Source organism: Panthera pardus, unplaced genomic scaffold, assembly GCF_024362965.1.
Source record: "Panthera pardus isolate Hobbes unplaced genomic scaffold, ASM2436296v1 HiC_scaffold_12, whole genome shotgun sequence".
NCBI classification, from domain to species: Eukaryota; Metazoa; Chordata; class Mammalia; order Carnivora; family Felidae; genus Panthera; species Panthera pardus.
The window spans coordinates 19,725,586-19,752,410 of NW_026526677.1; the positions used below are offsets into that span (position 1 = coordinate 19,725,586).

The 26,825-nt window shown below is 37.1% G+C and overlaps 1 protein-coding gene across 2 annotated transcripts; it reads right to left on the reverse strand.

Moving 5' to 3' along the window:
- API5 (apoptosis inhibitor 5) lies at nucleotides 1-26,825 on the reverse strand. Of its 2 annotated transcripts, none has more exons than XM_019470157.2 (14): nucleotides 26,615-26,825; nucleotides 19,430-19,591; nucleotides 18,201-18,294; nucleotides 17,400-17,465; nucleotides 16,300-16,451; nucleotides 14,708-14,914; nucleotides 13,902-14,006; nucleotides 12,899-12,988; nucleotides 11,404-11,585; nucleotides 10,129-10,222; nucleotides 9,099-9,155; nucleotides 7,106-7,182; nucleotides 6,463-6,599; nucleotides 1-2,129 (listed from the first exon to the last, which is right to left on the reverse strand). In XM_019470157.2, exons 1-14 carry the CDS (start codon nucleotides 26,681-26,683, stop codon nucleotides 2,107-2,109), a joined length of 1,515 nt encoding a protein of 504 aa, XP_019325702.1. In that variant the 5' UTR covers nucleotides 26,684-26,825; the 3' UTR covers nucleotides 1-2,106. The 2 variants fall into 2 exon arrangements, with proteins under 2 accessions (XP_019325702.1, XP_019325701.1); XM_019470156.2 differs by having other exon boundaries at nucleotides 1-2,134.

A 26,825-nucleotide genomic window follows, 5' to 3' on the forward strand; every position in this document is an offset into this window, starting at 1 on the left:
AAAATTACAAAAGGAAATTTATTTCAAAAGCATAAGGGAACATTTACATTTGAACAAGGTGATAACAGGTGTCTTGCAAAAGAAAAAAATTCATGGCATGAAGTTTTTCATTCAAATTTCTGAAGCAAAAATAACCTAAGTTGTGCACTATTGCCTTAGGAAAGGTAAGGGGAACAATGAGGTGGCAAAGAAGGAACATAATCAACTCGGTGTCAAACTTGAGAAAGTAAAGTTACTTCTGCTCAGCTTTGAGTTTACAAATATGCTTTAAAAAAGAAAAAGAGGAAAAGTTACACTTAATGTTCAAATTTATATAGCTGTAGTCCCAATAGTTTCTGTACTTGAAATGGCTTTAGGCCACTGGCTGATGCCTCTGAGGTCCAGACTATCTGGTCACAGTTTTCAAATGCAATTCCTTGTTCCTATGTCTGTTCAGATTCCAAGGGAGCTTAGGTTCAGCTCAGAGTCTTTTGGAATGTTTTAGAGATTATTGCCACCACTCCATAGTCAAGCTGACCAACTTCTTTTGCTCACTTGTATCATTCTAGTCTTTAACAAAAATATTTTTCCCATAAACATGTGCAGTAATTCCAACAAAGGGGTTTTGCTTTTTCCCCAATGTAGAGGTAACAATAATGAAGACACCTGCATTGGAATCACAAACTATTCCTCAAAAAATATGTCAAACTACTAGAAAATGTCATTCAGGCATTGAATCTGAATAGCAAACTTGGGGGAGGGAAGATTAACTGTGGAACAAAAATATATGAAACATTCAAATGCAGAGCAAAGGGCCTATGCTACTAAAAATGCCCATGACATTAAACACTCCACAAACCCCCCGTCTGTTGTTTTAACCTAAAGATTCTATTAGCTAACTTATACAATAATTTTGATTAATAACCTGAGAAGTTAAAATCTTGAAAGTGGCAAAAGCAAACCGAGAGAGCATCCCTTACTTATTGGTACACCATGTTTTCAAGTCACTTTTCCTGGGTTGCCCTGGTTATTAAATCCCCCAATTCTAAATTATTCTATCTCATCCTGTAGAAACCTATATGTACATCTGATTCAATATTTTGGCTGTATTTCTCCAGCAGGGATCTCCAAATTTATCTTTGAAAATGCAGCCTTTGTTTATTTTTAGTTTTAAATAACAATAATCATGTAAGTGCAACTGACTCAAAATCCCTCACTACTGGGAGGAAAACCTAGGTAACAAGTTAATAATGGATTCATTCTTAAAAGGATCATCACCGTGTCAAAGACTACCCGTTCCAGGAATTTTAAAAAATGATTTATGTTGCGTAGTCAAGTTTCACAGCATGTGTGTATATATATATACACACACACATATATGCTTATGTATGTATGTATATTATACATACACATTTCTATTCAAATAGTAAGATCCCATAGTCAAAAGTTAATATCGCAACATATGGAGAAGAGTTAAGTAAGCAGTGCAAAGTAACTTACTTCCTCCTAAAAATGTAATGTCATTTTTACATTTTAAGAAAGCTGATAAGTATTTTGCTTTTATAACACTAGGTAGGAAATGCCTAGCAGCTTTATTTAAAAAACAATGAAAATAAAATGTTAAGATTGACCATTATTCTTCTCCATATATTGGGCAAAAGAAAAAAAAAAAGACAGAGGGTAGAGGAAATCCGTAAACTTTCAACTGATCATCTTTACCAGTTACCAGAAATGGACTGAATTTCATTACATTTTAGACTCAAATAGCTTTCAATAACAAATTACCAAGATGTTAAAAGTAAAAGATTCACAATATGAATTTTGAGTAATAATGATATTGCAAAAACAAGTCAAGATTGTGAACAAAGCATCCAAAAATATCACTGTGGTTTTTACCTTGGACACAACCATGGTCTGTTACAAAAGTAGATCATACATACAAAGGTATAAAGAACATTAAGTTTTTAGCTGAAGGCAGCAGTCCTTTTAAAGGGACATCCCCGGCAATCCAATGAGTAGTAGAATTTAAGTATATTAAGCTCATGACAATGCTGAAGAATGTGATGTCTTATTCAGTAGAGTCTTCCCCGACTACGATTTCCTCGTGCTCCCCAACCTCGGCCACCTCTACTTCCCCTGAAGGCTCCTCTCTGCTCTACGAAAAAGCGAACAAGGGTTTAGGTCTTGCTCAGGACTTCATGGTACAGCAAACGCAGCAGAAATGTAGCTCGTAGCTCTGCGTGTAGCAGCAGACTCTATAAAAGCAGCGCTGGTATTCTGCTCATCTACAAATTCAATGTGTACATAAACCAGAGCAACATACATACTAATGCACGATGGCAAAGTGCCAAATCTATCCAAAGTAGGTACTCAGTTAAATGTACCCCAAAACTAGATATTTCAAAGTGATAACGCTGTAACTACATTTCTTAGTTATTGGTGTGCCTATCACTACTGAAGATAATTAAACAATTAAAAATTCTATACTTAATGTGGAATTAACAAAAATGCCACTGGCCTTCAAAAGCTAGTGCCATGAGTACAAACAAAATAGCTTAAATTATCAATGATCAATTTTGACAAATTAACCTAGACTGAAAAATGTACCTTTGAAATGCAGTGAATAGGCAATTTGTTTTGGTTGCGGTATTTCAAGCACCTGGACTCACAAAAATGCCGATATAAATGCCAACAGCTTTTCTCACTACTTTATCAGCTAACATGAGCTGCCCAAAAGGTGATTTGTATACAGTATTCAGATTATTAATGTAAATTAAGCTTATCTTTTGCTAAAAAATCAAGTCACTTGTGTCATACAGTAGAATGAGTCTTTGATTCATTGGCTAATCTCTTTTATAGTTCCAGGGAAATATTCCTTAAAGGAATCCTCTAGTGAAGAAAACTGATTGAAGTTATCAGCAAGGTTGGACTTTAGATTATACATAAATGAGTCACGAGTCTCAAACTTCTAATTCCAGAAATCAAATCTCTTCACTGAACCTTCAAACTTCCTCACTGCAGCAGTCTTGTTAGGAGCAATGAAAACCACCAGGTGTTGCCATTTTGGATCCATAATGTTGGATGGATGCTTGAAAAATTCCTGTTAAGTCCATATTGCAATCCATTTTTTTTTTTTTTTTTTTTTTGCTATTTAAGGCTAGAAATATAGATACCTTATTTGGGTAATGTTTTGATGTCTTTTTTTTTCCTCCAGCAACTCTGAGTTAGAAAACTAACTGGATCATTCCCCAGCTTAGCCAACATTTACATGTGTAATAGCATGGAATCTGTTTCAAAGTCATCTTTCCTGCCCCAACACATTTTTCTGAGCTGATCAGTTTGAAAGCCATTTAAATGAAACCACCATGTTGGTTATTCCCTGAACATACTGAGAAAATCAGAGGTGGTCTGGGGGTAAGTAAGACTCTCCCAGAAATGCAACGAGTGCATCAGGTTGTATAGCAACCCTTATGTATGCTGTAACTCCAGCATTTCTAAGACTTGGCCTCATCTATGCAGATGTAGGCACATTTTCCCCCTATCGTGCTCATTATAAAACCTTCATTTCTCAGTTAATTTAACAACACACTTAAGAAATTATCTTCATAGGTATCATTATTCCGTGTAAACTGACTACTAAAACTCACCCTTTCAACTGTTTTTCAATCAATTTTAATGTGCAGAACTAGGTTACTTGCCCTCTATTATTCAGCCATATCTAATGAGGATATTACATACATTGTATGAAGATACTGTTTGACATGGTTATCTTGTCTTACTATTTCTTTTTGACCTGCAATGGATGTAGCCATTTCTACACAGTTCAGTCTCCAAAAAAAAAAAAAAAAAAAAGTTTTTTTTTTTTTTTTTTTTTGAAGAGCTTTATCCTGAGGCACCATTCTGCATTTGCATGATTTCTTAAGTGGTTTCAAGCTTACATTACTAACTTAAAAAAACCACTGCTCCCAGCTACAATTATGATTTAAAAGTTATTTTTACATTCTAAAAAGGTAAAATATGCAGGACACAAGTCACAAAATATATCATGCTTAGTACTTCTGGGTTACGGAACAAATATGTGCAGGAGGGAAAACCAAACGTGGGCAGGTGTTTATAAATAATTTGATTAAAAAATGCACCAAGAAGTTGAATTGAGTTAATGTTTATAAAGCAAGTAAGAGACCTTGGTTAATAAAGTGATAAACTTGGATAAGGAAAAAAATGGCTACATATTCCTGCCTGGACTCAAAGAACAATTGCAATTCTGGTTCCTCTTCTATGATGAACAAGTTCAGGCCTATCACAGCCTATTTCTTTCAATGTAATAAGGTAATAAGTATTAATACTACTTGGTTCTCTAATAACCAAAAGGAGTCAATTTCCTAACCCCTCAGCATACATGACTTAAAAAAAAAAAAAAGCCATCTAACCAGCCTTTCGAAAAATAAAACAAGAGTGTGGCTGACACAGGAAAGTGGAATTATGGTGGTTAACAAACTATGTCTTAAAAGGCATTAAGAAAATAAAACATGTTCTCCCCTCCAATTCTGAGGCAACAGTGACATCCCAGAAAAAAAAAAAAAAAAATACAACATGCTTCTTTTTTCAGTTCCCTAAGGGAAGGACATAAAAAAGGTGGGAAAAAACTTGAGGTAGATAGGCCCACCAAATCTCATCTGTAGTATCAAGAACTGTTTTCAATGGAATGGGTGAAAGAAAGCCAAGAAAACTCTTGAAATTGCTACTATGAGAATACCTATAACCTGTTAACATTCAACTTTTGAAATCTAAAATGCTAGCAGAAATTTGGCTACTACTTTCCAAAAAAAGATGAGAGTTTAGTTTCTTTGTAGTTCTGTTTATGACCAGCACCCCAACGACAAGGTTGACCTCTTTAGGAACATTCAGGGGCTGTAATACCAGACACAAAACACAATTAACAGGAATGCTTGTTTTGCCCATATTACTCTGAGGACTATGGTACAACTGAGGTTGTAAGTGACTCAGAGATTTTTTTCACACTGATAGTGAAAAAAAAATCATAATCTAAGGGTTTGCATTTTTCATCTCTCTTTTCCACATGCATTATGTCATCTGATTCTCCCCATCAAACAGGCAGTGAGTTTCACAGGGCAGAATCCTCAAAGCAACTCAAGAGTAACTCACTTGCCCAAGTGAAAAGGAATACAATTCTCTATGTATTGCCATAGCTCTTGATTACTTTCATTTAAGTCAAATGAAGATAGTATCTGAGGTAACTGTGGATTTTAAGAATAATTCTGAAAGACACCACAAATCATACAAACAATAGAAGACGATCTTTGTTGCAATGAAGTAACAGAATCCTTTCCATTTACAAAATGTCTGCAGAAATATTCTTGAGGGTATTTTCCCTCTCTTATTTGAAGTTTTTAAGAGCTCTGTTATCCCTATTTTTCAAGTAAGAGAAGAGGCTAAGAGATGCACATTTACGTAGTAAGAGTTCAGTGATCTTTCCTACGCTAAATTTGCCAGAGTCTGAAAAATAGAAGGGTTCATTTCACAGTCTAAAAAAAATCACCTTTCCGTAAGCTGTTTGCTCAGGTAGTAAAGGAATTTAGCTACTGTGGGAAGACTTTAATGTCAGAATTATCTCACCTTGGAAACAATTATAGAGTTACATGTTTCAGAATGTACTTTTTTAAAGATAATTACTGCAGAATTAATTCTGACTGGTAAATAAGACCAATCCTAATTACATTTGGTTGCCAGTATTATTAAGATTTGTCTTCTTAAACAAGATTAAGGAGGTGACTCAGTGATGTTTTCATCCATTCTTCTTTGAAAGGATCTATGAGAATACAAGTCAATATGGAACAAACTGCTCTTCTTCCACAGCACTGGGAGAGAAGGGACTGGAGGGAAGCCTCCTGGCACCAGTGGCTAAAGTTAACAGGGAGACTGCACCCTGGGGAGTGGGGAGAGACCGCAATGGGACACATCTTCCTTGCCGGTGATACATTAACATCTGACTCCACTACTAGGACTTCTTCCATAGTAGTTAAGAAGATGGGAAGGACAAGCAGTAGGGAGATAAGGTCCAAGAAGGATCATTAATATCATCATATCTGCTAGAAGCTGTATCTACCCTTGAGGGAGAATGCACAGAATGTCTTGCCCTGAAGTTACAACAGGGAAAACGAGGAATGGATGGTTCATGTCAACTTCCTTTTTTTTGGTTCCCTCCTCTGAATACAAGAGGAATATTTTTCTTTTCCAAGTTCTTAGTGTTGTATGCTTAATTCAGTAAGTCTTACAAGAGAGAGTTATAAAGGAATGGGGTAGCTCGTTTCCCCAGTAGCTCTAGTTCCCCAAGCTAACTCAGAGAAGTCACTGGAAAGAGCCATTATATATATTACTACACACAATTAATAATTAAAGCCAAGTACAACACAATTTCTGCCTAACTTCTCATATTACTTGTACCCAAACGGAAACGCTCACCATAATTAAAGTTGCTCAAATTGCTGCTATATTTCCCACTAGGAGGATTATAAATCTGCCTGGCATCCCTTTTTGGTCCTGCTGGAGATTTCTTCGGTGGTGAACCAGAAGTTGTATCTTCATTGGCTCTCTTCTGCCTGTAACAGTAAGAAGGGCAGTAAAAACAATTCTATTACCAGAGGCCATTAATACACATGTAATTTAGCATATTGGTCAAAAGACATCCTAAAGATGATAGTCACATCAGAAAAAGGGATATAATGTTCTGATGTCATCAAATTAACTGTGCCTTAATTATGCAACAATGGCAAAAGGCATTTACAAGGCTTTAAAATAATCTGGAATATGTAGCTTCAAGAACTATACAGGCAAGGGACTCAGTTTATAAAACTTGTCAGAAGGCTCGTTATGCCACAGGAGTACAGAGAAGCCTGAACATTCCAGCAATGTATTCCACCAGTTTATACTGCAATCAGACTTTATATTTTAAGTCATGCTTCTAATTGTCATATTTTAACATCTTACTAAGATTGTTTAATAAGGTACCATTTTGTACAATAAATATAATATCCAAAGTCAGAGATTTCCATATTTATAAATCATAAATATTAGAACACTCAAATCTCTTTTAAATATATCTTACCCAATTTCCACCTTCTGTACAGGTTTCCAGGATAATGTTACTGTGCTTTTATAAGAAGGAGGAATGTGGAAGAGATCCTGAAAAGACAAAATGAGACAAGATTTGTAACATATTTGGTGGTGAGGGTAAATAACGTGGAGACATCTTAAAGACACAACTGAGGAGAGGAAACTTTATCCTTCTTACCTAAAAAAAAGCTGCAACAGAAAAAGTAAACAATTTTTTAAAATTCCATCTATTATACTTCATTAATGTTATTTTGTGTACATCACTTCAGAAACTGTAGCTAAGTCTTTTCTAAATGATGATTATTTTGAGTTCTAGAATAAAATGTATCAACTCTGATAAACAAAGTAAATAAATAAGCACTTCTTTTGCACAGAGGCAGTCACCAAGGTGCTTTCACAGAAAAAAATGGTACAGCCTGCATTTGCTTTTGCAGACTTTTAAACAGTTCAAAATTAGAACAAAACTAAAGGCCTGGCTAATCATGTTTTTCTTCTTAAATATCTCCAAATTACCAATAAAGGAAAAACCCCCAAGATTTAAATACGAAATTATCAATATGTAATAATGCAAATGTTTGCTGAATTTAAATGTTAAAGCAATCCAGAACTGAAATAATCTAACCTCATGATACCCTCATGTAACTTGGATACATTTCTAAATATATTTATTCTTAGTATTTTACCTAACATTTCTTATCAGCCTTACTCTGATTTTTACGTGTCAAAATCATTTTTTAATTTATTTTTTACCTATATGTAGGTAAAATATGATAAAAGTAAACTGACTTACTTCCATAGTTAAATATACTACAAAAGACCACATCCTACTATATACAACTTAAATCCACCATGCCAGGTAAATGTAAGGAATTAGTCAATGTAAAGTCCTTTGAATCAAAAATGCCTGAGACTTCTAGCTGGACTGATTTAGCATAAGAAAGGGATTTTGCTGTAATCCATAGGAGAAAATGGATGTTGGCTGAATCTATCCGTGGTCATCATTTCACCATACAGGTCTACCAACCATACTGTATACCTTAAACTTACACAGAGATGTATATAAATTATTTCTCAAAAGTCTCACATTTAATATATGAATTCACTATTTGAAATTATTATTTGTATTTAAGGTTTGAAATAAGTGGTGGCTGTTATAAAAATTTCCTTAGGAGAGGAGAGTGTTGACACCATGATACTCATCCTTCAATGTCTCCCTGTTGCTTTCTCTGAAAAGATCCCCTCTCCTCTGATAAAAAAGTATTTATTCCATGAGATCTTTACCAGATTGGTGTTAAGGTATACCACTAGTCTTAATTTGTTACTGTCAGGTTTGTGCTCTGTTAACGAATATTTCTTTTTCCCAGCTGGCTAACAAGAAAGTTAACTTGTAGGAACAAATGATGGTTACTTTGTTGTGATTCTTTTTTTTTTCTCAGGTTGTCTTTTGTTTAGGTTTATGGATGCTTGGGGAGGGTAAATAGGACTGAAGGGTATTTATGGCTTAATGGTAAGGTACACCTTAGTCTACAGTACAGACAGCTCTCAATTTATTACACAGATAAGTTAACAGAAAAGAACCATAGGGAAACATCTCAGGTACCACACAGACTTGTCCATGCTTAGAATAACCAAAGCAGAATTTTACTGGCCATGTGAAAGGACACAATATTAAGACCACCAGAACTTAAGTCAGTGAAGTTTCTAAATCTAAATGTATTTGCTCCAATGCTTTGGGCCAGAGAAAATCTGCATGTCTCCCTCTGCAGTATTTTCTGCAGTAGCTTTTAAATAAAACGATGTATGACTTCATAATAGTTATAGAAATGTCACTTGGTATTGTAAAAAGTGTAAAGTTTTAAAAGGCCAAATATCTAGAATACAATGGCATTTCCCTTTAACAGTACCATAATAGACCTAAAGACACATGGATAAAACCTCTTGCACTAGCTTTCTAGTGGAGGACTGGGTAAGAAAGGAAGACTTACCTTGATTAAAACATTGATATTATTGGTTATTTTCAATGCAACAACTTTAATCTTGTTCTGCAAAAGGAAAACAAAATTAAAGTGCCAATAACTTTCATGACGCATATTCCATTCCCATACAGAACTAGAGCAATTCTCTTTCAGAATCATTTCTTCTCATTCCTGTTTTTTTTTAATCTCAACCAGTGCAGAGATGGCAAAGAAAGCAAATACTCTTTATATTCCCTTTATAGGTTAGAACATTGAAGTGTTTTCTACCATTTACCTGAAAAAACGAGTGAGGGACAGGTCATATGTGCATAGGAGTTGTTTTAAAAATCATCAGTTTAAGTTAGATGAAGACATAATGAAAACTTAAAATATTTCATTAGGATTGGGGTGAAGATTTATCAAAATAGGTGAAATCAGAGAAATCCAAAAATCCCTGCCACATACACATACAGTCTGGGGTAGAACTGGCAATTTAATCTTTTTTTCAATGTAAATTGATATTTGGTTATCAAAAAGGTAAAATTTTAAATATCATAAATGTCAACCAAATATTTGAACAAAATGTGCTAATGAGACCCTAGCAAAAGACTGGTATGTATCTAAGTTTGGTAGCACGGTTTACAAACTTGGAAACGTTCAACAAAACATTTCAACAAGGATAAAAATATGAAAATATAACTTAGTAAATAACTAAATCTGCAGACAATCTTCTAACATGGGATCTTCAACATAGACTTGTATTACCTGTTACATTTCAACATATGAATTGAGTCTGAATTTTTTTTTTTTTTTTTTAGAAAGCGTGTGTGCGCGTGTGTGTGTGCGCGCACGCGCATGCAGGGCAGAGGCGAGAGAGACAGGATCTTAAGCAGAGCCTAACGCGAGGCTCAATCCCACGACCCTGGGATCATGACCGGAGCCAAAACAGAGTCAGATGCTCAACCGACTAGGCCACCCAGGTGCCCCTGAGCCTGAATTTGTAATACACTCTGGCTATTATAAAAAAATTTCCTTATAAGATGTGATCCACTCTTCTTACCTCTTCTGTTTTTAAGGCTTCGCCTGTTTTACCCTGCAGAGCCAAGCGAAGTTGTCTGATATAAACCTGCAGACCCCGGGCAAAGTACTGCAGCCTAAATAAAGAAGTACTGGTTAATTAGCAAATCACAACTTCAACTTTGTTTTTAAACTCATAGAATCTTATACTATAGCTAATTTTTAAGTTATCAATACATGATCCCAAGAGATACATAAATAAGTGAAATGAAAGCAGTCCTCTTTTATCAAAAATGGTAATAAATCCACACTCAACCTGGCAAGAGTAAGATTTGTAGCACTGTGCTCTTTATGTTACCTGCAAGGCATGGTCAGTGAACCATTCAGGAGCATGGATTAGGATCAGGTGGCCTGGGTTCTACTCCTTCACTGGCCAACTGAAGGTCAAGTGACCTCAGACAAATCACTTAATCTCTATGTTTTTATCTGCCAACAAGGGACAGTGTTTGACCTGTTTACACCTCAAGGTCCAGTTAAAAGTATAACAAAACTGCAGATCTGAGAGTTTATTACAAACTCATGTAAATCTCAAAGGGTCCTAAGTAACTCCCTTTTCAAGTTTGTTCCCAAATACGTGAAGAGAGGCAGTACGTAGCCCCACCTGCTGACTTCTAGGAACTCCACTTAACAACTTGGCATTATTTAATTTTCGGAGTAATTTCTTAACATGCTGCTGCTTCTCAAATGCTTCACCAAGTACTAAACCTCTGCCTTACCCAAGAGTAGAGGACAGTAACAGATGATACAGTGGACAAGCATTTAAAATTATAAGATGTGAAGCTGTTAATAAAATGATTCCATACAAAGTGTCTTCATGATAATCACTTATGATTTCTCCGGTGGTGCTCCTCCAGAACACTCTAAGCCATCAACAATAGCAGCTCCAGGTTATGGGGTACCCGCGTGTGCCAAGGTTTCCATTCACTGTCTAATATTCCCACAACTCCACAAGGCAGGTGCTTTACCATTTAATGTAACTGCTGAGGAAAATGTGGGCAGTTAGAGAGACCGGGAATCTGCTGGGGATCATAAAGCAAGTAAGGAGACCTAGAGCCGCTTTAGAAAAAGTTCTTTCCTCCTACGTGGATATGTTATGCCACCGGTTTGTATACATTCCTGTTTTGTGGATCTTCCATTTTGTTCTACTGGGGTAAAGCAGGGTGGAGAGAGAACTCTTGTAAAACAAAAACAAAACCAAGGGAGTGTCAAGATAGCTATCATTTTTGCCAGGGATTGGACCACTTCAATCATACATCACCTAATTTTGAAATCTTTGAGCTTTTCTGCATTCAATTTGGCTGTTAAGAAATCTGGAAGTTTTCGGCCCAACTGGTGGAAGCTGTACAACAAACACTCCACATAACTGAACTGTAGCTTGGGTTCTTCATTACCAGCATTCTCCCCGTTTTCTGCTTCTTCCGGAGGGAGAGGCATGTATTCCTAAGAGATGGAAATACAAAGATGTTTGCAATCTACTGGAAATGCTCTAATTATTAACATATAATGAGGTAAATGAAGGGCATGCTTTTAAGACATGAAGCATTAAAAACTGCCAAGATCAAAAATTTAGGTTAAGATGTCCCTTTTACCTTTTAGATCAATGATCCAGCTTGTCAACTCTCCATGTTAACCTGTCATAGCTGCACCCTTTTAAGGCATGAAGTGTTAAAAACTGCCAACATCAGAAATTTAGGTTAAGATGTCCCTTTTACCTATTAGATCAATGATCCAGCCTGTCAACTCTCCATGTTAACCTGTCATAGCTGCTGCTGTTACTGCTGACAATGAAGTAGCTAACATTTATTAGGCACTTATGCTAATGAAGGAATTGAAATTCTGAGAGCTTAGATAATTTTTCTATGATGAAATAGTCAGCTGAAGAGTCAGGATTCAATCTAAGTTTGCCACTGAAAATTGATATATTTTTTAAAAGTTATTTATTTATTTTGAGAGACAGAGCGAGCACAGGCAGGGGAGGGGCAAAGAGAGAGGAAGAATCCCAAGCAGGCTCCACAATGTCAGCACAGAGCCTGATGCAGGGCTCGAACTTAGGAATCGTGAGATCATGACCTGAGCTGAAATTGAGTTGGACACTCAACCGAGCCACCCAGGCGCCTCACAAAATTGATGTTTTTAATCACTTTACTATGCTAACTCCAAAAATCTTTTCTGAACATTATCCCACACTGTTTGACTCTCACATTCCAAGTACTGCCAAAGGCATTCAATATGAGTGCTGTAACACCCCAGCAGGTGTTACAGGTCTGGAAGAGAGAGCATGGGATGTGGGATGAGTCCATTCATACTACAGGTCTGATGTTTATCACTCACGGTGTCAGTTACACAATTGCTCACATCCAACAAGAAAATCACTTGGTGATGCTGACAATGATTTTATCAGGTGGCCTATTTTCTCCACAATTATGACTTAAATGACCTTACTTCCTGGCTGCTAAAGCTACTTGGCCTTGGGCAGCAACCTGGATGGTGACTTGGAGCAAATGTGAAAAAATTTTGATAAAGGAATAACAGAAAGACCTACTATATAAATCCTGTATTATCTTTTATGCAAAATATCAACAACAGAAGAGATGTCAAAGATTTTCTTTTAAAAGTAGATAACACGTGGCCTGAGCAACTAAAAAACACTTGCTAGAATTATTCTACCTAATCTGAATTTCAAAAGCTGATTCTCTAGAAATTACACCACACTATATACTGACTACGCCATAAAGAAAGAAAAAAGCTCTTACCAATAACTTGTCAAACAGTTTCCTTAAATTTGTTTCTAGTTTTTCCATGTCACCACAAAATGAACTCATCTCTGCCAATAGTTTCAATACCTAAAACACACAATTCACTGCTATTAGTATTATTTTTTTTGAATGGGCAAGGGCTGTAAAGTAAGAATGATTCTAGATAACTTTTAAGGCTGCTTTCTGTTACAGTTTAATATTGTACTATGAAGAAACACCTAGGAAGAACTCTTAACAGCAAAGAATTACTTATGAATATTTAGAGTGGGCCCTGTTTGCTATGAAATTTAGTCTCTGGACACTAACTCAAAGCACTGGTAGTTGCCACTATTCTTGGGGTCCACCTCTCTTGTACTCCATCTCAGTCTAATAAGCCAAACCCAGGACATCTGAAGCAAATGATAGTGTCAGTACACAGTAGGACTGTTCTCTAGCCTAAAAACCTAAGAGGAGAATGGCATATACATTTCCATTATTTCAGGTTAATTCAACAACTATTAAGTGCCTTTCAGAATCAGACTCCACAACAGATCCTGGGGATATAGAGATGCATCAGTTAAATGTGGAGAGATAAATAAATGTAAATGTTATACGTGTTGTGGGGAAAAAAATATGAATGTACATTACAGTTGAGATACAAAGGAGAGAGCTGTCAATTTTATTGGAGAAGGGATAACAGATATTTTGTGTTAGTCTGTTTAAATCTGGCTCTATCAATTATAGATACAGAGAGGAGCAACCATGAATTAAATACCTTATTTAAAAGTATTAAGGCTACAAAGATAGAGAGTATCATGAACATTATAGGCAGTGCTTTCCCAATGCAGCAAACTTTCATTAAATCCATAAACCATTCCTAAGTGATTAATCCTGGTATAGATTACTAGCTAGCCATCATAACTTTACTCTCTTAGAAATCAGATCTCGAAGTTAGTGGTTTATATTTATGTTAGAATATGAGAATGTCTTTTCAGTACTAACAGCAGACATTTTCTCCTACCTCCAACTGTATATCGAGGCCCTCCACTGGGGTAGTCAAGGAACTGAGGTTAGGGAGAACCTGCTCACAGAAATAAGTCACAAACCTTGTGGAATGCACATTTTTCTGCAAAAATACAAAGAACATGGAGTTGTCAAAGAAAGGGGGGAATATTCCTTCAAATGTAATAACAGAATGTCATTCAACAAATGCTGAGCACCACAGCATCAAGCAGTGTAGTTACAACACAGCACACACCCCAGAGCACTCCAGGAATAACCTTGTGACAATACACACTTCGTTACCACGTCATCTGGAGCACTGGGACATCTGCAGACTTTCAAGCTCTTCCTTAATGCTCAGGTCAAATTTTAGGGGACATTTTAGTGTTGAATTTCAGACTGTACATTTTGCAAAAAAGGAAGAGTCCTTTAAATTGTGTTTTTCAAACTACTCTATGCACATCCTAGAAGACTCATGAGCACAGAAGCACAAAGCCAGAGATAAAGAGCGTATTTACCTATAACAACAATCTGTTACACAATTTAAGAAAAAAAAAAAGCTAAATTACTAAACCAAATGGTTTAGAAACTCAGCCAAACCATAAACTATGATGCAAAATGCTCTTGACCTTTAAAAAGTCTCTAAGCAAGACTTGAAAGAAATTTCTGGCTGTTCGGGGCTCTCATCAACCCCACCCAGTAAATATTCACTCCACTGTTACTACTTATATGCAAAGGTTTGAGGAGAACCCTCAAGTGAAAATCCATAGAAATATACGCTAATAGAGTAATCAAAATACCAACTATGTAAAACAAAGAGCTCACAGAGAAGAGGGGTACTGCCTGCCGAGTGCACTGTAAGAGCCTGTCCACACAGTCAGGATCGGAGGGATTGAAGGTTTGTTCCAGGTCAGCCTGTTCAGCCACCAGCTCTACGAGTTGCTGTCTTCCACTCACTGTCTGTAAGCTTTTTAACCCAGATAGTATCTTCATAAACAGGACAAATTCTTCACCAGTAACATCTTCTAGGACCTGCAAAGAGACAATTCAGAGTAACAGTATTGTTATCACTTGAATGGGAAAGAAAGATCAATATTGAAACTGTAGCAAATTTATTTCAGTTACTAAAGTTGGATTGCTAATATTTCTGAAATACTGATGAGAGGACAGCTTCTAGCTTCAGTCAAATTTAGCTTTAGAATACATCATGCATTCTCAACAGGGCACAACACTGTCTCCAGAGGGGCAAAATGTGGTTCTCGGAAAATTTTTCTTCTTTATGTACGAAGCACAGATATACAAACAGTGAATAAATAGATATAGTATATCTGTGGCATTAAAATTTCATAGGAGAATAGCTAAGAAAAGAATATCTAAAAAGGCTCTTCACGGGGACAGGCGGTGGGGTGGTAAGAGGGGGAAAAAAACCCTGAAAATTCTATAGTCAGCTGTCAAATCAGATTCAGTTTCCTGAATTTAAAAGCAGCTTGGTGCACCTGGCTGGCTCAGCCAGTAGAGCATGCGACTCTTGATCTTGGGGTTGTAAGTTTGAGCCCCATTCTGGGTGTAGAAATTACTTAAAAAAATAAAATCTTTAAAAATAAATAAATAAAAGCAGCTTGCTCACGTTAATATGGCAACTGTATACAAAATCTGAGACCATGTAAGTCTCGAGTGCTCTATATGAGTGGGTCTAAGTCTTTATGTTCATTGACTGAAGAAACAAGCAATCCTTACATACTCCACCAGATTACTAGCTGGAGCAGATACTGATATTCCCAGCTGGAGAGCTGCTCCTTTCGCTCTCACTGAAGAAATCTCATCAGTAAGCAAGGGAGTGGTGCTGTTAGAGAAAAATTTGAATTCTCCTCAACATATATATAAAAATAATGATCTCCAAACTTTGGCACTTTATGAGTGCAAAGTTAGCTGTGACACATCTTGTGAATCTTAGCGTCTCTAACTACGCTAGACGCTGGGAGCACAAATAAACATGGTCTCCTGAGCTTACAGTGTCATGGGGTAAGATGAGAAAACAGGCACTTCAATGTGTTTCACTTTCATTTTGAAATGATCCAGAACACTAGAGGAGAATATCCTAAAATTGGGGAGGGGGTAAAAATTAGGTAAAATTTCCTGAAAGAAATTACTTGTACAGAGTCCTGAAGAATGCATAAATTTTGAGGATACCCCATGAAAGATTTAAATGTCATCACACCCCTTTAAATCAATATGCCAATTCATCATTACTGGTGACCAAAGTGCAAAATACAATATAAGAAAAGCCTGACATTCTTTAGTGGTTCTAATGGGATGTATCATTTTATACAAAAGCTACAGACATTAATGAATACTACCAATTTGAAATATGTTCTTTTGCTTTACAGGAGTCCTGTTGAATGATGACTGAAGCTTACCTTTTTGGATTCAGTTAGTATAAGTTCCTCGACTTCCTTTGTTAAGACCTCATCTGGTAAAGTCTTAAGTTTTGTAGAAAGGAATTTGATTGCTCGTTCTCTAACAATGTCCTCTCCCTGAAGTATTTGGCTAAACAAGCCACCTAAAGTCCCTGCAAAACAAAATAGTTGTGTGTAGCAAATCAATTCTATATTGTAATGAAGTTTCTCTGTTTAACTCATTTAACAGTATTTATTTTCCAGTGAGTTAATAAGCATCCTGAATATGACGGTTTCTGGCTAAATTAATTTGAAATTTCTATAGCCCCAACTATAACAGTAATCATATGCTTTGTTCATGGACTCAGAATCCGTTTAAGAACGACTTTCTTTTCTGGGGGCTCCTGAGTGGCTCAGTTGGTTGAGCATCCGACTTTGGCTCAGGTCATATTCTCACGGTTCGTGGGTTCGAGCCCGGTGTCAGGCTCTGTGCTGACAGTTCAGAGCCTGAAGCCTGCTTCAGATTCTGTGTCTCCCTCTTTCTCTGGCCCTACCCGACTTGTGTGTACACACTCTCTCTCTCTCAAAAATAAACATTAAAAAAAAAAAAAAAAAAAAAAAAAAAAAAGAATGACTTTTTAATCATTAATAATAAACCCAGGCATTTTGGAGAATTTCTTTAATGTGGCAAAGGGAGTTTTCAACAACTTTTTAAATTTCATGTATTAATTTATTTTTGAGAGAGAAAGAGAGGGAGAAAGAGAGAGAGAGAATCCCAAGCAGGCTCTGCACTGTCAACGAAGAGCCTGACATGAGGCTTGAACCCACAAACCATGAGATCAAGACCTGAGTCGAAGTCGGACAACTTAACTGCCTAAGCCACCAAGCGCCCCTCCAACAGATTTCTAATGGAAAAGTCTGATGTGTTTTTGCAATTACTTCTGCTAGGTTTTTCACGTCACAAATATCTTGTGCTAAGCAGCTTTTTTAAAGAACACTCAGAACTTTTATGAAATAGATCTCTGGATGAATCTGATTTTATCCTTAATAAGGAATGCCACGCTCCCCAACTTTTTTTTTTTAACACATCAAGCACAATTCAGAACAAGTGGTGGGCTTACCTTTTGCATCCATCTTAAATATACTTAACAGGGCATTGTTCACTAAGTTAAATTCTGCAGAATCATCTGGATGGAGAAAAAATAGTACAATGTATAAAAGGAATGAAAAATATTTGCTGCATTTTCAAACCTAAGATTCAACATAGTTTCTCACAGATTACATTGAGAGGAGACCTATAACTAAGCATTCTTCTCAACTACCAAGAAAATACATCTTCCCTATAAAGGTAGAAAAACCTGATCTCACACCAGGAAAGCTTTTACATTAAGACAGTACAATTAAAAAGCTACAGGAAACTGGGGCAAAAAATCACAATGCATCAAAATTCCCAAAAGAATCCAGTCACTATGTCTTTATGAACAGAATTAAAAACAAAACAACACCAGGAGTTAGATAATCACAATCCAATCAGCTTCAAACTACTGAATGAAAAGAAGAATTTTAATTTCTATCAAAAGTAGTACCTTCAGCCAAAAAGGAAAACAAAAAAGCTAAATTTCAAAGGGAAGTTACATTTATTTTTTTTTTTTAATTTTTTTTTTTCAACGTTTTTTTTTTCATTTATTTTTGGGACAGAGAGAGACAGAGCATGAACGGGGGAGGGGCAGAGAGAGAGGGAGACACAGAATCGGAAACAGGCTCCAGGCTCCGAGCCATCAGCCCATAGCCTGACGTGGGGCTCGAACTCACAGACCGCGAGATCGTGACCTGGCTGAAGTCAGACGCTTAACCGACTGCGCCACCCAGGCGCCCCAAGGGAAGTTACATTTAGATAAGAGGGTAATAATAAAATTTCTTACCTGTCTGCAGAAGTTGGGTTAGTATATCTGCCACTCTGGGAAGATTTTCTCCGGTGGCAAACTGAGGCAGCTCTTTAATTGCTTGCCGTCGAATCTGAACATGATTTCAAACAAAAAAATTAACCAAATACTATCATCAATAAAAACAACAACCCCAATCTTTAAAGAAAACTAAAACTGGAGAGAAACCATAATTAGGGGCATGAGTCACCAAAATATAAAACATGAGGCTTCTCGCAATTTTAGAAATAATTTGCTCCAATTTAATATTCGAGCTTCACAGAATCACTAAAACAAAATGTGGTGAAAAGGGATGCTAAGTCCAATGAACTGACTGGAGCAGACAGATCTGAGATCATAAACAACAGTTTATATACTGATTACATGTTAACTGTTGCGTTTTTACTACCTTTGGGCATATACTGCAGTACCCTGGAGAGGCAAAGTCATATCCAGTACCTCTATTTACTTTAAAATTTCCCTATCGACTACTTAACACAACATTTGTGAATATATACTACGTACTTAATTCCAAATATGTGGTCTTGGCTTATTTATTACTTTAAGTTTTATTTGTATTTTTTGGGGGGGGCATAGTTTAAAAAAAATGGAGGAGTTATATGTAGCAAATTGTGCATGGAATGTTGGCGATTCACTAACTGCATCTGAAAAGCCAGGAGGTAATAGTTGAAAGTTCTTAGGAATCTGTATCAGCAGCCAGATATGCTAATATAATTCCGTTCCAAGGAAAACCTATTTTTTCTTATTCTAGTAATCATATGTAATTATTACACAGACCAATTATTTTTCTGCTATGCACCAGATTTAGGGGTGTTGAAGCTATACGATCTAATACTTAATATTTTAAACATCTAAGCAAGTATAAATTGATTGAAAACTAACATTAGTCTAATTTCATGTGCACAATGTATAACAATCTATGAAAAAATGTGAGCCACAACCCATTTTTACAGTGGATAACGATAAGCAAAACAAAATATTTCGTGATTCTACGCATTTTTCACAGTTGAAAGTTGGTGAAAGAGAGAAAACATTTTCTCACATGTAGGTTTAAGCCTCAGCATGGCATCACACCAAAACACACTGCAGGACTTCCTGGGCACTGATACCACTGCTACGTCAGTTCCATTAGCTACATATAGAAAGTGTCTGCGAACGGCAAGTGAGACATCTGAAAGCTCGCTGAAAAGCATCAATCATACACTTACTGATACGTCTTCATCCTCACAGAGGTCCAACTGTGCATTGATAGCAGAATCAGCCAATTCTGGAAAATGCTTAAAGAATTTCGGAATAAACTGAGCTGCTAATCTTTTTTCCTTCGTACCACCTTTCACACCATCTAGTATCACTTGATAGGCATCTTTATGCTGAAAGAAAGAATAAAACAGAAGAAACAATTTTTTAAAGATGGGAAGCTAAACAAACTTGTTCAAGTCTGCTTTATATTACTAAAATTTTACTCAGGCTAAAAAATTGGACTTATTTTTGCAGTTCTACTGCTTAAATTGGACACCTACTTTTCTAACATCTTCTTCCCTGCCCCCCCCCCCCCCCCCCCCCCCCCCGCCCCACGCATTATTCATCAGTTGGGGAAGAGAGACGGACAACTTGAATTTTAAATAGAAAAAGCACGTAGTCTGTAGATGCATCAACTTCACTCTAGTGATTACTGACCCCAATCTTGTGACTGTATCATGGCTAAAAACTATAATGAATATTGTAGAATTCTCAAAGAATTGTGTTACATTTACATAATCATACTTATGTTTTCAATTAGCACCTTGGTGAATAGGGAGAGAATACAATCTTGAAAATAAGTAGTAACAGAAAGGTTAGGAAGCTTTTTTTCCCCTAGCCTCATATTTTTATGATATGAAAACAGTAATTCATTCTAGATAGTCAATTTTGGATTAAGACAGATTCTAATGTAACATATTTAACTTTTTACTACAACAATACATTCAAAGCTCATTTGTTTCCTTATTAAAAACAAAAAACCAAAAAACTTCAGAAGCGCTCTCCCTCAGATACTCATCATTGAAGAGTCAACAAGTTCCCAATCCCCCTAACACACTTGCCTTCAAACCAGTTCTTTTATTAAATGACAGTGAACAAACTGGCAAATGAGAGTAATAAACACTGAGACTCTAGATACATCTTCTGTTTGGACATATGGGTAAAACTTCTAATTACTGCACAACAGTAAACATTATAGTAATGACACCTAATGTGTATATGGCATAGTGTTTACTCTGTTCACAGCAATGTTCGAAGTGCTTTAGATACCTCATGCCTTCAAAAGTAAAATAGCCAATAAACATCCAATAAACTTTAGTTTTATAGTAACTCTTTTTTATGGACAATACTACGTTAAAATAAATAAAGCAAAATACAAAGTTATTAAGGCACAGTAGAATCCCAAGGACTTTTAGAAAGTGTTCTCATGTCAAAAGGCTATGGTCACGATTAGATCTTTTAAAGGTACGGGTTTTAATATATTCTACAAAAAATACTAGGTAACTTTAAAAGTTCATAAATTGCCACCTATTTAAAAAACATAAATTCTAAAAATTAGTTCTAAAAAACATAAAATTCCATCAAGTGATTGACAAATTTTAGTATCTTAAACATAACACCAACTCCTAAATAAAAAAAATTTCTCTGAATTAGGTTTGTTTCCTCATAAAATGCAGGAACAAAATCAGTCTTCAGGAGTTACTACTTCAAAAGTATATTACATACTTTTTATTGCAAAGGTTTGAAAAATTATGGCTAACTTCTCTACCATTCACATTCCTGTGGTTTGCCTCATGTCTTCTAGACAGACTTCATAAAATCAAAGTTTTAAACAGTTCTGACATCCTTACTTTTTACAGGGTATCACAGTCCAATTTCCTTTAACTCAAACAAAGCTTTACTTCTAAAGCCTTTTGAGGAAACTCCTTACATTGTCTAAAATTAAATGAAGAAACCTTACTTCAAACAATTCATCCTTTTGTCAAGGAAAAAAACCATCTGGAATAGAATAAAAAGGAATCATTAGCGACATTTACTGAAAGCCTACCAGGTACTGAGAAATGCCTTGTGTGCATGCCTCACAGTAAACCCATGGGTGGGTTACTGTGGGTTACCACTATGCCTATTTTTCAGACGAGGAAACCAAGGCTCAGAAAGTGAAATAATTTGCCCAGAGCTTCATAGCTAGACAAGTAGCAGATCCAGACTTGAACACAGTTCTGACAGGCTCTAAAGTCAAGATCTGTGCCTAATATGAAGCTTCTTTAAGTTCTGAGATCTTAGTCAAGAAAGCAAGAGAGAAAGAAAGTTTGCCAGATTTAGGACCATCAAAGGCAAAATTTGAGTCCTAAATATAGGCTCCATACAGGCATGTTAATGGAGATGCAGCATCCCAAACAGAGAAAGTTCTTTGGAAAGTTAAAATATTTTTACAAATTCAAATTAGAAATCAAATCTACCGGGGCGCCTGGGTGGCTCAGTTGGTTAAGCGGCTGACTTCGGCTCAGGGGCAGAGAGAGAGGGAAACACAGAATCCAAAGCAGGCTCCAGGCTCTGAGGTGTCAGCACAGAGCCCGACGCGGGGCTCGAACTCATGGACTGTGAGATCACGACCTGAACTGAAGGCGGTCGCTTAACCGACTGAGCCACCCAGGCGCCCCATATCAAATAATTTCTATAAACATTACTAATAGACTTCAAACTCATTACCCTTTATGTAATACAAAATAAAATGTTCTACTGCCAGCTCTTTGTCTTTTAACTGTAGCATAGGGACAAGACTTTTTACAGAATCTCCCTAAAGTAGTTATTACTTCTGGTTTTCCAAGCAGGAAACACAATAGAAGTGATATTCTCAGTGATCGCAGTGATTTAGTGACAGGGGGACTGTAACCATAATAAAGTATTCCAAGTACTACACACCACGGCTTATTTTTTCTCTTCCACTACAACTGCATAGTTCTGCTAGATAACTGTGATGCTAACAAATTTTAATTGTAAATATTTGAATACATTCCTAAAACCATTTGTGTATCCTTTAATATATAATTAAAAAAAAGCAAACTACAATATTTTCAAGTAAAAATAAAAGGCTACAGTTAGACCCACATTCAGCATATACCTTCTAAAATAAAAAGTCTGTGATAGTGATTGTCAAAACACAACCAATATATGTAAGTGATCAGTTACATGCCAGGTAAAGCCATGTTTGGGACCAGGATGCAGCTTCTAAGCAAGAAAGAATTATTTTAGAGAAGTTTATAGTTTCAACAAACATATTTCTCAAGTATGACATAAAAATAAAATGGATATGCAAAGCTATATTATTACTTCTTCCTCAATGAATAAATTTAGTTTGTAACACAAAATTAACACTTTCTTATTGAAGTATAGTTGACATATAGATGTACAACACAGTGACTCAACAATTCTACGTATCACTCAATGCTCATGACAATAGGTGTAGTCACCATCTGTGATCACCCAACTTTTTACAGATTTTTGAAGGAGTATGAATTGGTCTGTGTTTTTTAGCTTAATCATAGGAAAAAAAGGCACCAAAAGAGTGGTATTTCATGAAATAGAAGTCAATCAAGCTTATGCTTTTCCACTCTGAAGAGCCAGTGTACTCCCGTTTAAGAGAACAAAGGAGAAATCAGGGTTCAGGCATTATATTGATCTTATTAGCTCAGCCTAACCGCCCCAGTCCCTTCACAGATATTTGGTATTTTTTTGAACTTAAAAAAGTTTTTGACTACATAATACAAAACTAAATATCTACATTTAAAAATTAAGTAAATTCGGAAAAATCAGAAACAAATGTAAAATACTAATGGACAACACCTTACTTTATTATGGCCAGAGCACAGCGGAAAGGGGATTAGGGAGGTAGAGGAACACTCAGCAGAGCAAGGAGACCTGAAGGAGTAGCAGAGGCAGAGTGGGGGGAAGGGAAGCTGAATAGCAGGTACAAAAAAGGAGGGAAATGTTTTCAGGTGTTAAATAATGCATCACTTAGAATTTATCACTTGAAGTTTGCTTATTAGAAAACACATGCTCATGGTTCACATATATGATGTGTGAGTGTATAAAGTTCTCACCTTCATTCCCAAGAGATAATCCTTGTAAACAGGTTTTTGTTTCATGTATATATACACACATAACAATAATTACATTTATATGTGATTGTAGGACATATATTAGTTGTATAATTATTAACTTTATTAATATAATTATATAGTTATATACAATTAATTAGATCTGTTCTCTCAACTTTAATGTATTTCTTCAACTTTAAAGAAAAAATGTCTACCGAAGTAGAAGGTACAGTGCAAGGAGAAAAAAAAATAAAGACAATTTAACCCTTAACCTCAAGACTTTATAAATTTAATAAGGGAGTAAGAAAAGCCCTCACATGAAACAAAATACAAATATGAAGTACTATAAATGAATACACAGTGCCAAGGAGGTTCATCAAGAGAATAATCTGTTTGGAGAAAATTAGCTGAAAACCTCGGAGGACTTGGGTTTTTCCTGATGTATTCAGAGAGCATTACTCTCTGACAGTAGAGAAGAGGGTACTCCCCTCGGCGGCGGCAGCAAGACCAACTATGGTTCTCAGCTCTTTGGCAAAGGATGAAAACGAACATGAATGTTAGAAGGAAGTTCTAGACTAAAAACTCATATATGGTCTCAGAAATGTCCACATAGGTACCTGCCAGGATACCTTAACCCTTGACTGTAAACCTCCTAAGTTAACATGGAAGTCAGGCTTTGCTACACTAAGAATGTAAAGACTTTCTCTCCTTAAAGAACTGTCAGTGGTGTTCCTTCCATTAAGTTGCCTCTTGCTTTTAGTTAAAATTCACATGCAGGGTCATGAAACCCACTATCTTTTTTGGTGAGAAGTTTTAGGAATTTTCTCTAAAGGTTGAAGTTATTATACAGTAGAGCAGACTTAGTAGCCATTATGCTTCAGTCCTTCCAGAATTCACTATTTGAGGCTGAGAAAATCCCTACCCTTAATTATGCACAGGGCTTTTCGTCTCAAATAGCTGCCTGACAGCTGTCACTACAGTGTCATGAAGGTACTGAGCTCCCACTGTGCTAAGGAATCCTGCTAAAATTTTAGCACCTGGCACAGTGTTTTTGGTACACGGTAGGCACTGAAAAAAATGTACTGAATAAATGAGACTGTGGGCCTTCATTAAAGTCTGCATGAAAAAAAAACAAACCCTCTTCTGTTTTTCACAAACTTCTGTCTCCTAAGCACTCTTCCTAAATTAAAAGCAGATTTTTACTTCGAGAAAGACATTTTTGACCTCTTGAGGGAGAACTCTCAATCTTACCTGGTATTTAAGACTACAGATGACATTAGGGGCGCCTGGGTGGCTCAGTTGGTTAAGGGTCTGACTCTTGATTTCAGTTCAGGTCATGACCTCACCGTTCCTGGGATCAAGCCACATGTCAGGTGATCAAGCCCGTGCTGTGAGCACAGAGCCTGCTTGGGATCCTATCTCTCTGCCCCTGGCCCCCACCTCCCCATGTGCTGTCTCTCAAAATAAATAAATATGTATATATATTTAAGAGATTAAAGATGGCATTAAGAGAAAAATGTGAGCAACTCTCAATCATTCATAGCGAATATATAAATTCCAGTTTCGCTTCTGTTTGCCCTAACATAGTAGATGGCGGTCAACAGTTTGCTATCCAGCAAAGAATGAGGCTGGGGGAATGGGACTGGACTGTGTATATAGTTTCTAAGTTTCCCTAAAAAATTCCTGATATACCTCTTTGGAAGAGCAGCATCTACAAACTGACTGAGAATCACTGTTGTAGGTTTTACCCCATCTCCTCTGCTGATCTGCAACAAAATCAGTTTTTGGGACAACAATTTGCTACAATCTCCCTCAACTCCGTCACAATGAATGAGAGTATCTTCACTACCACATCTTTCTAGGAACAACAAAATCAAAACATGACTGATCATAGTTTTCCCAATCTTGTCTTAACCGGTAGAAAATTTCTCCCTCAGTATTGACCTAACACCCACTCTATGTTTGTCTACAACACAGTTAGTATATTTCTCACTGACTGATGATGTCAAAATTTGCTACTGAAATGGAAATATGTACCGAAGGAAAATGATCTAGTACTTCAAACTGGTAAATTTACAATTCTAGATAAAGATTAACTAAGGTCCTGACAGCACAACTTTATTGTTGTTTAGCTCTAAAAAGATTTACCTGAATTACACATGTCCAGAAAAAGGGGCTGGGAGGGGCTGCCACAGCCCTGATAACGTTAGGAGACTATATATATATATATATATATATATATATATATAGGATCTTCCACTTCTTACTCCATGGGATGGGTAAGCAGATGAATAACATTAAGTTCTAAGTACTGAAAAGATACGCATAGAATTTCTAACGACAATGACCAAGATTACTTCTGGGAGAGCCTGGTTCTTTTCCTAAGAAAACACACACACAACCCCCAACTCCTTAAGTTCAATGTACTCCAGTACTTGAAAACTCACAAAGAAGCCTGCATAGACAATTCAACACTGCGGAAACTGTGTGTCTTGAGGCAAACACTGCGGAGAGCTCTTGCCAGACAACTCTATTTAAAGCTGCACTCTTCCCCGCCCCTCCCCACTGCCACTGCACGATTCTGTTATATTTTCTGTACTACACTTTTCAATGGGGGGGAGGGGGGCTGGGGGTGGTGGCGGACCTATCTTTCTTATTTATCGGTAGTCTACCTCACTAAAGATACACTCCGGAGAGCACCAGTAACTTTGTCTTGTACCTCCAGCGCCCGGCACAGCACCTGGCGCTCAAAAATGTACTGAATAAACGAAATCTAAGTCCTTGTTAAAATCTGGGTAAAAGGGCCCCTCTTCTGTTTTCACAAACTTCTGTCCGCTAAACACTCTTCCTAAATTAATAGCAAGTTTTTTGTTTGTTTGTTTGTTTGTTTTGCTTCGAGAAAGACATTTCTGACCTCTCGAGAACTCTCAATCTTAATCTTCCGACGGGCTGAAGTCCACCGCAAAGAAGAAAGACTTAAAGCAATATGCGGGGCAAGGCTCGGGACGACAATTAACGGGGGGCTGGCGAGGCTGAGTTAGGAAACGCCACGGTGAGAAAAGGCTGGTCAAGGGAGGCAGAGAAATAACCTGGGACCGGGACCCGCGCTCTCCCCGGCGAAGCGGGCGTCTACACTCCCAGTGGGGCCCACCGAGATGAAACAGCGGGCGCCGCTGGGAGTCCGCGGGAGGGCGAAGCAGGAGCCCCCGCCCGGCCCAGGGAGCGCCTTCGAGAGGCCGCGGAGCGCCGGGCCCTGCAGGCCTCTCGGGGACTTACCTGGCCAACTTGCTCCGTAGCGTCGGCTAGGATGCCATAGTTGCGATAAAGCTCTTCTACGGTCGGCATGGTGAGCGACAAGCCCAGGGCCCGCTCCTACTGTCGTCGTCGTCCCCGGCGCCACCGCCGCCTCTTAACTTCTCCAAGCCCGCGACCCGCACTATTACGCCTCCAGCTGCCGCCAGTGCCGCCGCCAGTCACCGCGCTCAGG